Source organism: Mastigoproctus giganteus, chromosome 6, assembly GCF_048544385.1.
Source record: "Mastigoproctus giganteus isolate SK-2022 chromosome 6, ASM4854438v1, whole genome shotgun sequence".
Taxonomy (NCBI): Eukaryota; Metazoa; Arthropoda; class Arachnida; order Uropygi; family Thelyphonidae; genus Mastigoproctus; species Mastigoproctus giganteus.
The window spans coordinates 32,832,697-32,846,668 of NC_143580.1; the positions used below are offsets into that span (position 1 = coordinate 32,832,697).

General features: G+C 36.3%; 1 protein-coding gene across 1 annotated transcript in view; it reads right to left on the reverse strand.

The window, feature by feature from the left end:
* The window catches only part of LOC150084141 (protein singed-like), a 155,476-nt gene that overhangs the window by 22,256 nt on the left and 119,248 nt on the right, over positions 1 to 13,972 (reverse strand). Inside the window, exon 3 of the mRNA XM_090375906.1 lies at positions 12,744 to 12,900. Within this exon, the coding sequence (XP_090232032.1) occupies positions 12,744 to 12,900 (157 nt within the window). The remainder of the gene's footprint in view (positions 1 to 12,743; positions 12,901 to 13,972) is intronic.

A 13,972-nucleotide genomic window follows, 5' to 3' on the forward strand; every position in this document is an offset into this window, starting at 1 on the left:
CAACTTCTACGACAGATGGAAGTTTGTTCCAGCAATCAACCACCTGCTGGCTAAAAGCAAACTTACCCACATCTATCCTACAACCGTCATTCCTCAATTTGAATGCATGTCCTCTTAGGCGATTATTCTAAGCACTAATCTTGTTGACCTTCTCTGTACTCGTTCAAACAGCTCTACATCCTTAAAGTGAGGCCTCCTGTATACAGTACTCAAGGTGTGGCCTGACCATTGTCTTATACAAAGGGATAATCACCTCCTTATCCCAGCTAGAAAAATTCCTGTATATCATTGACAAGACACTATGAGCTACTCTTGCACACCATCTGCACTGCTCAGAAAACTTCATATCTCCCTGCACAATTACCCCCACGTCCTTTTCATTCTCTACCACTGTCAGTGTGGTACCACAGAGTTGATACATTATTCTAGGATTACTGCTGCCCATACGTAGTACTTTACATTTGTCAATGTTAAGCTTCATTTGCCACCTCTCAGCCCATCTGCTCAACTTTTCTAGATCCTGTTGCAGCAGTGTACTGTCATTAGTGTCATTAACCCTGCCAACCTTTGTAATGTTTGCAAACTTGGACATTAAGCCTGATATACCATCATCAATATCATTTATAAATACAGAAAATAAAAATGGACCCAACACTGAACCCTGAGGGTCTCCACTAATAACATTAGCCCACGAAGAGCAGTGTCTTCTCCCACTGAACCATCCCTTTATCCATAGCAGCAATTTGCCTCCAATGCCACACTGCTCCAATTTGTGTAGCAGTCTTCCATGTGCAAATGTATCAAAGGCTTTTCTAAGATCCAAATATATGATAAAGTTATTCTTTGCATTCAGTTCCTTTCTGACCACATCATAGTAGCAATCAAATTGGTCAGACAAGACCTCCCTTTAACAAAACCATGCTGTGTCTTAACTATTACTGCAGTCTTGTCTAGATGATCCTACAATGCTTCTTTAACCAGCAATTCCATTATTTCCTTGGAACACGTTAAACTAACAGGTCTGTAGTTACTTGAGTCACCCTTTTAAACCCCTTTGTGAATTGGTGATACATTTGCACACCTCCAGTCCATGGGGACCTCTCCTGAGTTCAAGGAAGCTCTCATAATTATGGCTAAGGGTTTGCTTACTTCCTTTACCGCCTTCCTTTAATATAACTGGATAGATTCCATCCACCCCAGATGCCTTGCTTGTGTTTATCTTCAACACAACAATTTCTCCTCCACTTTACTCTCGGTTATTACAAGATTATTTAGCTTCCTGCCAGAGTTCAATACACCTCTGGCATTCCCCTCTCTGAATAACTCCTCATGTATGAATGTCGATGCAAAATATTCATTTTGTTTATTAGCTACCTGAGCAGGATCATGAACAGTTGAACCATCGATATCGTGGACCAATCTGATTCATCCCCTTCCTTCTAGAGTTTACATAAGTAAAGAACTTTGTTTTTCTTTGCATCCTTTGCCAAAGATTTCTCATAATCTGCCTTCACCTGCCTAAGCTCCTTTGTAACTTGGTTACAGACCATCTTATATCTATCATAGGCTTTTGTGTCACATGTTAATTTATATGTATCCCATGCATTTTTATTCTCTGTCACATGTCTAATTAGTTCATCTGACATCCGTTTAGGTCTAAATCTTGAACAATATTTCATTGTTTGTATGAAAAGCCTGGTAGCTTCCAAGATTAATTCTTTGAATGCTTCCCATTTTGAATTTGCTGTTGGTAACATCAGTTGGTTCCACCGTATAGAATTTTTATATGGTCTCAGACTACTGTAGTCACCTTTACGAAAACAAAAACCCTTCCCTTTACCCTTGATGGTAGTTACCTCTGAGTAAATCCCACTTCAGCACACTGATCACTGCCACCTAGTGGTTCCTTTATCTGTAGATTCTTAATGCATGAAGAATCACTACTGATAATCAGATCAAAAATATTACTCCCTCTAGTTGCCTCCCAAACATGCTGCTGTAGAAAACAATCATCCAATAAATCCACAAAAGCCTTGCTAGTGTGTGAGCAACCAACCCACAAATTCCAGTCAATATCCGGGAAATTAAAATTTCCCCATTATAAGACACTAATTTACTGGTCCGCTATTTCTCTGCACAATTGCTCATTATACTCATCAAATTCATTAGGCCTATAACACAAGCTTTTCCTTTCCCAGTGCTTATGTCACACCACACCAACTCAACATTGCATTGTCCACCCACATCAACTGTATGCACTTCCTTAGATTGTGTTTCTTAACTAACACCATAACCCCTCCTCCCTTCCTGTCCTATCTATCTTTTCTGTACACATTGTACTCCCCAAATTCCAGTTCTGCACTGCTTATGTCTGTGTGACACCATGTCTCTGATATCCCACCAATATCTGCCTTTGATGTCTTGACTAGAATGTCAAGCTCATCAAATTTATTAACTATACTCCTAGCATTGGTGTACATGAAGTATACGTGCACCTGTTTCTACTCTTAGTTACCCTAACAAAGCCCATATATTTACTTGTTCCACTTCGACTCCCACCAGTCCTGGAAATTCCCATTGCCTTGCTTTCCAGGCTGCTGCTCAATTGCATTTCAATAGGAGTAGTGCAAGAATCACTTTTACCTCTGCCAGCAGATACTGTTAGTCTATTAGACTGTGTATCCCCCCCCCAAGTTAGCAGGTTTCCAACACACCTAACTTTGCCTCTATAGCATCAGCAAATATTCTTGCATTCTTTCTATTTAATCCCATCCCTGTAGAAGCAGTCTCTCCTGTTAACAAGCACAAACCAGGCTGAGAAAAATTCTACCCCTTGCACAATCTCTCCAGGGCCGTATTGATAGACAAGGCTCTCATCATATACTCTCTCCTATCGTGTCTGGGCAGAATTGCAGACACTTTCAAATTCAACCCTAACTCACAACTTTTTTTCAGCATTGTCTTGTACTTGTTAAGTAATTCTGCCAGTTATGCCGATTTATCGAGTTAAGATCAAATGAGTAATATTTTAAAATATAATGGCCCAGACTTGGCTAAAATGCAGCCTAGAAGGAGATTAAGATGAGTCATGTGTACCAGTTGCAATAGACATTAATAAATAAATGAATTTATTTATATATATATATACACACACACACACACACACACACACACACAACTGTATATAAAATTGCGGGTAATTATAGCAAGTTTCAGTACAGTGCACCTCTCATTGTACTGAAACCTTTTATTATTACATACCTGAACCCAGTAGTGCATTCATAAAATTCTGTATTTATTAATGTTTATTGCAATGGCACACATGACTCATCTTAATCTCCTTCTAGGCTACATTTTAGCCAATGTGTGGCCATTGTATTAAAAATATTTTTTAAAAAGTTGCTTATTAAATTATGTGTGAAAACAAAGTAAATTACCATATTACACTGAAGAAATAAATAAGGTATAAGGAGAAACAGAGGGGGAAAAGAAAAACATAGGGATTAAAATAAATGGATTTGAACTGAGGAAGAAGAAGAAAACCACTGTCTACAGCACTCCCACACAGCTATTATTACCATTGTTTCCTTAAAATATTTGTTTATATTTCATATTTCACTATTCAGCCGTTTTCATAGTTTTTTTGTATAGAAATAATTAATTATAAGTATCTAATAATCAGTGAATCAATATAGTATCCATCGCAACTACAAAACTGTAGAAAATTCTCCAGGAACTCTTTGCAATCGTCCAACCCGTTTCCATGTTCATACAATGATGACTTCACTTTCTATGACCTTTAACATGTAAAAGGAATTAACATTATCGCCTATGGGAGTGTCCACTCTGTATCTTACTACTCTGAGTGATAACTATTTGTGCTGATCACGAAAAGCAAAAATTAAAAAACCACAGATATGCGCGCAAAAAAAAAAAAAAAAAAAACCTACGCTAAAATATCATAAATATCCAAACCTTTCGGGAGGGGGAAACTTTCCTTATCAGTAGGTTGTGGGGCATAGCCTACTAGAGGTTGCATTACGTCCACTGCATTAGACCCAGGGCTTCCATTCACAAATTTTAAAAAACCTAGATTGCAACTTAAATAAACCCAAAAAAACCTAGTTTTCATCATATAGTATAGCAACACAAATAAGATAAAACTTACCATGCATAAATATCTTTTATTTAATTGTAATCAGAATTTATCCCATTCAGTTCCCTCCACATTTATTTTTTTGAAGTTTTCATTTTTTTCAAACGTTCTTTGAACATTTTTTCAAACGTTCTTTTATGACAAGTTCCTTGTATGACTTCTTTTACCAATTCTGATTTAGATTTCCATGTATAGCAATTTTGATTAGATCTATTTATCGCTTGTTTTGCCATTAGTCGATCTTTCACAGTTTCTGGTTTAAGGAGTTTGTGGCTTTTGGTTTTATATGGTTTACTTGGGAGAAGATGCTTTCTACGCTTGCCGAAGAGTGAGGTAAAATAGTTAGACTGGTCATAAAGTTAGGTAAAATCTTATATTTAGAATTATTAAAGCCATCTTTTACATTACATAGTAGATACGAAAACTCAGGGATGGTTTTGTAAGAGAGATCTTACAAACGAAATGATCTCCATTCATCATCTAGAAGATCTATTTTGTCTTCAGAAACAAGGTGAGGGAACTGCATTGCTAAATGGAAAATTGAGGATGGCGATTTGGCACGATCATGTATCACTATTGGGTCAAGAACATTGAGACTGGCAATAATTCCATCATCATTTAGAGGAAATCTTTTTCTGATTTCCATAAAAATGTTCAACAAGAAATTTTAAACAATCATTTTTAAACCTCTTTTCACTATCACCAAGTGGTGTTGAATTTAATAAGGCCATATCCTGAAAAAGGCCTCTGAGAAAATTCAGAGAGAAAACCATAAGAATAAGTATTTACTGTAACTAAAATATTTATTTACATATTAAAATAAAATAAATATTTACAAAAACTGCTATTATATTAAATATACATGAAAAAACATTAAAACTATGATAAAATCCTTGAGATAAAATACACTAAAATAAACCGGATTAAAAGTGATAAAAATCTCTGGAGCTTTCGGAAGCTTGCGCTCCCTTCCTCAGCAGTAACAAAACTTCCTGCAGCACGTCCATATATATAACAGGCTCACGGTACCTATACACGTGGTGCAGTCGGCGCATGGTCTGAACTGGAAGCGGAAATAGCTCGGGAACGTGTTAAGCAAAACTGTTCATCCGTACTTAGGATAATAGTTTCAAACAGAGGATGCATACGCATACCTCTGTCCCTATTCATAATATAGTGGTCGGATGAACAGATTCGTAGGCTCTCGAGCCATTTACGGTTCCAGAACCCATGCGCTCGATCCATGATAACCGCATCCTCTGGGGAAATTTGATGCTGCTTCTCCCAAAAATGTTCGGCCGCAGCAGACTTATTGTAATCAGCGGTTTTTATAGCATTTGCATGCTCCCCCAGACGATCCTTGAGCCGTCGTTTTGTCTCGCCCACATAACACTCCCCACAATCCAGGCATTTTATCCTGTATACTACTCCACTAATCAGGTCCTTTGCTATTGGGTCTTTTACCTGAGACAACACTGTGTGCGACCTCCGCCCGGGAAGCTGCACACAGCGTGTTTTATAGCCCCGCAAAATTCTAGCGAGATGCTCAGTAACGCCCGGATAGTAAGGAATGTATGCGGTAGCGACAGGAACAAACGGTTCCTGACGGTTAGACTCTATTCCTCTACTAAATCTGTCTATGATCCTCTGGGGGTATCCGCATTTTCTAAGGTCTGCTGTGACCCGTCTAATTTCACATTCTTTGTCCTCAGAGGTGGTGCAGTGTGACCCTGCTCTATCTAGTAGATCTTTCACTACACTATTCTTATGCTGCCCAGCTTGTGCTGAACTATAATGGGTGTACTGGCCTCTGCACATAGGTTTTTTAAACACAGAAGTTTTTAGCCTAGGGCCTACCCTAGAGACCAGTACATCCAAGAAAGGAAGGGTACCTCCTGTTTCCACCTCTGAGGTAAATTGTATAAATTGGGAGACGCTATTAAGCCAATGGAGTGCATCATCCTCTCTCCCCTTCTGGACCACGGTAAAGGTATCATCAACATACCGTTTCCATTTCTTTATGGGAAACTGACATTCACTAAAAACCCTGTCCTCTAACTCCTCCATGGCCAGATTGGCCACGATGGCGCTAATAGGAGATCCCATGGCTGTACCGTGAACCTCTTTGTACATAACACCTTGGTACACCATAGTGGTGCTGGCCAGACAAAGCTCCACACCCGAACAAATATCCTCTATGTTTAAAAGCGATCTACTACCCAAAGAGACATCATTACTCAAAGATCTAACACAATATATTCCATGTTTAATTGGAATGCATGTGAATAGTGACACCACATCAAAAGAAATCATGCTGTCGTTTTCATTTACAGTCAAATCTTTCACAAAATTCACAAATTCTTTACTGTCTTTTATGACATAGTTGGACTGGCCCACTATAGGCGAAATCAATTTAGCCAAATACCCTGACAAAGCATATGTGGGGCTTCCTATAAATGATACAATAGGTCTGAGTGGGACTTCTGTCTTATGAGTTTTTGGAAGTCCATAAAACCTCGGGAGTTGACATCCAGTAGCATGTAAGAACCAAAAGGTCTCCCTGGAAATCTTCTCTGCCTTTAACCAATCCTGTACCAGTTTATTAACGCGCCGCTCTAGGCCAACCAACGGGTTTCTCTGAGTAACTTTAGACGTATTATTGTTCTGTAAAAGGTCCATTGCTTTTTTGTGACAGTCTTCTTTGTTTAGGACAACCGTCGATCTGCCCTTGTCCGCAGGTAAAACCACAATTCAATCGTCTCTTCTCAGTTCATTCAAGGCTTTTCTTTGACTAAAGTTAAGATTCGGAGATACTTTCTTTACCTGGCTCAAAATAACGGCAGATTTAACCCGGATCTCATTTGCTAGGGCCTCCAGTAGCTTGCTGATGGCCCGTTCAATACCCATTGCTATCTCCGCAATGGGAGGTTTGGGAGGTACAAGCGTAAACTTAGGACCTAAATTTAAAACTCCCTCTTGCTCTTCTGTAAGTTGCCTATTACTCAAGTTGTAAACAAAATGAGTACTTCTATCGCTACGTTGTACTGTACCTTCTCCCAACAACCTATTAAACTTCATAATCTGCCTCTGTCTATAGGTGTCTGCTATCCTAATAACTTTATCCAAAACTAATCTTCTAACGAGAGCCAAATGTCTAGAAGATACACTACTACTAATAACATCCAAGTACATACCTATTTGCCTCCTAGTATCTCTTAACTCCTCATGTAACTTACAGATCCAAATATTCATGATCTTCTTTTGATAACACAAAGTAACCCACTTTAATCGGTCATCCTGAAATGGTGTTTTGACTCTAAAGCCATATGGTATAAGTCCATGCGTTTTGCATCGATGCGCAAACCTTAGATGCTGCTTCTGTCTGGCCTCTTTTATACAATACCTTTGATATTGTCGGACGTGTTGCACTACAAAATAAATATTTTGTAGTGCAACACTAAATAAATATTTTAGTTACAGTAAATACTTATTCTTATGGTTGGTGTGAGCTGATTTAATACTAAAATATTAATAAGGCCATACAACACCTCCCAAATATATTTTATTCAAAGGCTTATGATTTATTGCATTGCTTGGATCAATTTCAACCAGCTTGCATGAAGTAATGACTTCTTTTATGAAAAAACTAAGAATATTTTTATACTCAATTGAAACCATTGAATGAAGTAAGTGCAATCTGAAATGCTCAGATTGAAATTCAATATTCAGGCAGTTTATTTTCTCTAGTACATATCCTAAAAACAACAACATATGCTTGGTTCCTTTGGTGATCATAGTATTGTAAATATTCCCTCCACCATCGATTTTGTCAATTTTTGATTGAGACTGAAAATAAAGAACTAATGATCTCACTGCTCAATAATAATTTTTATTACATTGCCACGGGATAACCAACGTGTTTGTGCTAATTTGGAGATTTTATGGTTAGCAGTATTTACAACATCTTGAATCATTTTGAACTCTTTTAATCTTTTACTACTACAGGAAAAATAAGATATTTTTTATAAATATTTCTAGATATGATGGTAGTACCTTGACTGAATGACTAGCACATAATGCAAAAGAATGGCAAACATCCCATTATAAATACTGATGGTACATCCTTTTTTAGCAATGACTAGAACCCACTCTTAGTACCCATTATAGTGGCACAATTATCACTTCCAAAGCCAACGAGACTACTTATTTGAATGTTTATTTCTATGAAAAGATCTTTTACAGCTTGATAAAGCCCTTCTGAAGTATCATTTGACACAGTGTCAAGTAACACTTCTACAACATCAAGTTTTTGAATAGCAAAATATCTAGCAACAACAGCTAGAACTTGCGATAAAGATAAATCTGTACTTTCATCTATTATCATTGAAAACTTGTTTCTGCATATGTTAGAAATGTATATTTTTTCATGATAAGCTATGCCATCTTGTATAAGATAAGAGACTTTAGTCACTTTCATCTGAACTTGTTTTGCAATATTGCTATCATGAAATGCTTTCTTACATGCTTCTATAAGGTGATCACATTGCGCAAATAGAATATTATGCTCAGAAATGAGTGCAGCAATTGTTAACTCTGCCTTTGCTAATTCTTCATTCTCCGTAGGTTTACTTTTTGTGAAGAATGTGTCTAACGTTGAACTTGTCTTAGCAATATTTGCACTTTTTCTATGTTTAACTGTATTTTAATGCGCTAGTAACATCGATTTATTGGCATTCTTTACTTTCATTTCACAACAAATACAGTAAAATGCACCTTTTTCATTACTGTCTTCTTTCAACCAATCCTTTAATTCCGGATCTTCTAACCATTCGTTTCTAAAATTTTGAATATACCACCGTTTACTCATCTTTCTCTGTGGGGAACAAGTTTCAGACATTGTGGGCATGGCTAGTTAGCAGTTATCTTATTTAAAAATGTTCTATAAAATAAAAAATAAAGCACTAATCCATTAACATAAAATAGAAATAGTCACTACAATTTAAATTTATTATATCACTGTATGTAGTACACGCATAAATGTAAAAATCACACAAAATAATGCAATAATACCACGATCACGAAAGACTGTGCAGTAAAGACCGCCTTCCGCCTGCTTAATAGGCTGCGCATACATGTTAGTAACACGAACAAAAACAGTGTAGAACCCTGCGAAAACTTTGAAATCCTTTTACATTTGTAGTATTTTGTACAAGCACTTGAGATATTACAAATTATGATCAGTATTATTAGAATATACAATTAAGAAAATTGTAAACTGTTATTAAATGTATTAAATTTTATTGTATTTACAAGAAATAAAAATAAATTTTGACTAAAAATTAAAAATTACCGAAAAAACCCAGATGAGATATTTTTGTGAAAAAACCTATCAACCCAGATGACAATCAAAAAACCCAGATCTGGGTGGAAAAACCCAGGAGTGGGAGCCCTGATTAGACCTAATGCAGTGGACCAACAAAAAAAGGATATGTTGTATTAAAAAAAATTTTAATAAATTTTATACACATCAGTAGTAGTTAATGCAGTAGTTATCTTTTAAATTTAAAAACTCAATCAATATTAGTATTTTATTGTATATAATATGTAAAAATAAACAAATTTTGAAAAATAAAACATTCATATGATTAATTTTATAAATTTTTAGGAAGTTGCTGTGCTTAAAGACATCACAACAGTTTCGGGCTTCAGCTGTATTCTTCTTCCTTGGACTAGAAAATTGCAGGAAAGAAAGGGAGAGAGAGAGAAAAAAAAAAAAAAAAACATCTGACCCAGATGATAATGTATAATTTTCGCAGATTCTGAAAATTATTCGTAATCGCCGTTCACGATGGGGGGATGCATCCCCCCCAAAACTTCCAGCTCGATTTTTTAAAATTATTTTTAGAAAGCGTATATTTTATTTGAATGTTTATGGCGCGTGAGCAACTTAGGCCATGATGCGCCAAGTCCAAAGTTATTGTTCTTTTCAGTTGTGCGATACTAAAAATGAAGTCTTTCAGTTCTGAAAGACTTCATTTTTAGTATCGATTCAATTTCTAATTCTGATGCACAGCAAATTTTCTAATCAGAAGCAATACAATATAACATAATCACAATAACATCATCATCAGATACAATTCTGAAATCGAAAAAAGTCTACACGTATGTATAGTAATAGAGGCATGTGATGCAAGAAAGCAAGTGCACGAGCTTATGTAGCATCAGCCAAAAAAAAAAAATTCACACAACCATTCCCTCTAAATGTTTGTCTAGTTCCTCCTTGAATCTGTTTATGCTATCAACTTCTACAACGACAGATGGAAGTTTGTTCCAGCTGTCAACCACCCGCTGGCTAAAGGCAAATTTCTGCACATCTATTCTGCAACTGTCCTCAATTTGAATTTATGCCCCCTTAGGTTCGTTATCTGAACAAGTGAAAGAATCCCATCAGAATTCAACCCATTCAAGGTCTTATACACCTCAATCAGATCATCTCGCAGGTGCCTAGTTTCCAGCCGCTGCAATATGCAGAACTTAAGCCTCTCTTGGTAAGAGGATCCCTTCATCTTGTTGCCCTTCTCTGTACACGCTCAAGCAAATCTACATCCTATAATTAGGCCTCCAGACCTGTACGCAGTACTCAAGGCTTGGCCTGACCACTGCCTTATACAAAAGGGATAACACCTCCTTTTCCCTGCTAACAAAATTCTTGTATATCATAATTTTAAATCTAGAAAATTAATCGTACCTTTTAGGCAAATGTATCCAATTTAAAGATATCAGTAGAGTAGCAGCGTTGTGTGTAATTCAAATTACACAAAAAGAATATGATATACACCTGATAATTTAGTAAATAATGTTACTTGGGGGGGGGGGGGGGACTAACAAAAACAGTTTATGAGATAACAAGTATTCATTTTTGACATTATTGTATTAAATTATTTACATCCAAAAACTGGAACCTCACCAGACCTGCAAACAGCAAAATTTCTGAAGAAACAAATCCATGGTACTGAACCCAATGCAAAACTTGAGCCTAGTACACGTTCCCACAATTCTTCACTGAGCCCGGCCGAGGCCTTAGCATTACATTCAAGCAATTAAATTCAATTTTAAAATCAGCAGAAATAAACTACAAACTTATAAAAATGTTTTTATTTTATTAATTTTTATCTTATTGATTTATTATGCTAGAATTGACATTGCTTTTTTAACCTTCACCTCTAATGTGGCCCGTGCACACAAACATGTATACAAAGACAAGGGAGGGCCGTCATACGCTTTGCATAGGTTAGCTCTCCACTTGTCCACTGCCACTATTAAATTCTTCGACAACCGTTTTTTCCCATCTCAAGAGTCTCCATAAAAATGAGTCCAAACTGTTACACCAGCTATTCTCTACACATTTAATCTCATCATCAGATTCTGTTTTTCAAAAAGATACTTTTCATCAGGTGTCAAAAATTGAATTGAGCACAGTCCACCTATAAGAGCAGGGCGTAATTGTTCAAAGTAAGTCAGAACTTTTTTCATTGCACGCTTCATGGCGTATGGCACTCTTGCATGATAATAATAAGATTATCAACATAAATTGTATACAGTAGTGATTCCTTACACAGAAAGCCAGAGGAATCTTACAATACGTTGGTTATATAAGTGATTTCATGATGCAATGCTATTTTGGGTTACTTCCCGATTCCAGCTTCTAGTACACTTTAATGCTCTGTATTCAGCTTATTTAAGGTTTGACAATAAAAAACTTTCTTTGCCAACAATGTAACCTCTCTCGTTGAGTTAACGTTATTAGCAGAGAACACAAGACTAAGAAATGTAAAAAGTCAGTCCCTTCTTGTTCCATAATGTAGCCAGCCATGTTCTGAGTTGAATTTTTAAACCCATTTTCTTTTTCTCCCACCCCATCACTGAAAAGGTAAGATCTTCAGTCCATGGACTGTTTAGAATAAGAGTCATAGTAAAAATGACTGTCTCATCTACTATTGCTACTCCTTTAAAAGAAATCTCCAAATCAAGCTCCTGGCGAATTTCTTTTCCACTCATTTCGCTGGAAAACAGCTTTGGTACTCACCTATTGCATATTTTTTGGAATGTGATATGTGCCTAACAAAATCCATTACGTTTTGTGCAAAGCAGTTCAGTTGTCAGATGATATAGACCTGTCTTTCTGGTTGAATTCATTCAGAAGTTGTGAATTCCAGTGGTTACAGCTGACCTTGGTGTTTTGCTTCTAGGCTCAGAAGTATCTGTAATATCCTCCTTGAAAACGCGTTTGTCTTCTGACCTTATATCAATGGTTTTGTAATTTGTGTATTCTGAAAATTCACGGGCAATTAATAAAGGTTTGCAAAAAAAAAAAAAAAAAAAAAAATGAAGTAGCTAATTGCACTGTATGGCCCAGATAATTTTTTTTTATGCGTTTCACATTATATGGCCTCATCGCACAATGTGGAAGCTCTCGAAAACGTACAAATCAGAAAAATTTCATAATGTACACTATGTTTATAAATTTATTGCATAAAAATTAATTCAATTTATGAATTATAAGCTAAAATAACAGGAAACCAGTTACCCTTTGGTTGCATTAGCTTGAATACCAGCGCTGCTCTCGAGGGTCCAGTATTTATCCTGCATAGTACGAATATACCACCGTTTGGTAGCATTATCAAACTCCAGTTGATATGTCTCATGGTCCGATATTTCGTCTTGGTTGGCGGTAACATCAACTCCTGTAAAAAACAAAAAAAAAAAAAAAAAAGTTTAGCAAGTCTGCTAGTTAATTGACCACATGTTTAATAACAAGTACGAGAGAAACAAACAAAATTATTGAATTGCTCGAAGTTTTGTAGTAGCATCAGGGCTGTTTTTTTTTTTTTTTTCTCCCCCCTAATGGAACGGCGCTCCGGAAATTAAAGGAATAAAAAATATTTAAAACAAATTATTTTAAAATAAAATTATTTATTATTACTAATGCCGGCTCACAGTTGACATCCATATAGAACAAAAAGTGTGACCATTATAATCTTAATTTTGTGGATGAAAATAAATTATTTCATGACATTGTGAAAAATATTCTTTCTATGCTTTTCGAAAGGTGGTGTATATTTATATTCCTAGGCATTTATATTCCCCTTGCAAGTTCCATGAGTTAATAGATATTTCAGTAATACAAAATACTTTCAAGTATACGTAATGAAAAATAATAAAACATTTTGTAAAATGCGTTATTACAGAAAACTCACGTTATAGGAGCCATCGAAGAGACTGGCACAAGCGGAAAAACATTAAAAGCACCCCCCCCCCTTTTTTTTTCGAAGCTGCTTTTAATCAATATTTTAGTAGATTTTATTTATTTTTTTTTTTTACAAGTTGAAAACTATCGCACTCAATGCAAGCTTGAAATAATAAGGTTAAGAAATGACGTTACGTGGTTTCTATTCATATACGAAGTGTGGCAATAAAGTTCTCGCACTGGTGCAATAAAAATAACAAAGTGAAAGTGCTCAAAAATGGTATTGTTATTCAAAGTAATCATCACCTGAATGAATGCACAATGCTCCAAAAGTTTCTGAAAAGAGACAGCGAAGGCGTCCAAAGCAATGTTCAATTCAAAGTGCAGTCAGTTATGAAGTTTTCTTAGCAATGTAGACAGGCTGCAAGAGCAGGTCATGGGGTTTGTCAATGATATTCAGGAATTTTGCTAGTAGGGAAATGGAGGTGATTATTCCTTTGTATAAGGCAATGGTCAGGCCACGCCTTGAGTATTGCGTACAGGTCTGGAGGCCTCATTTTAGGAAGGAT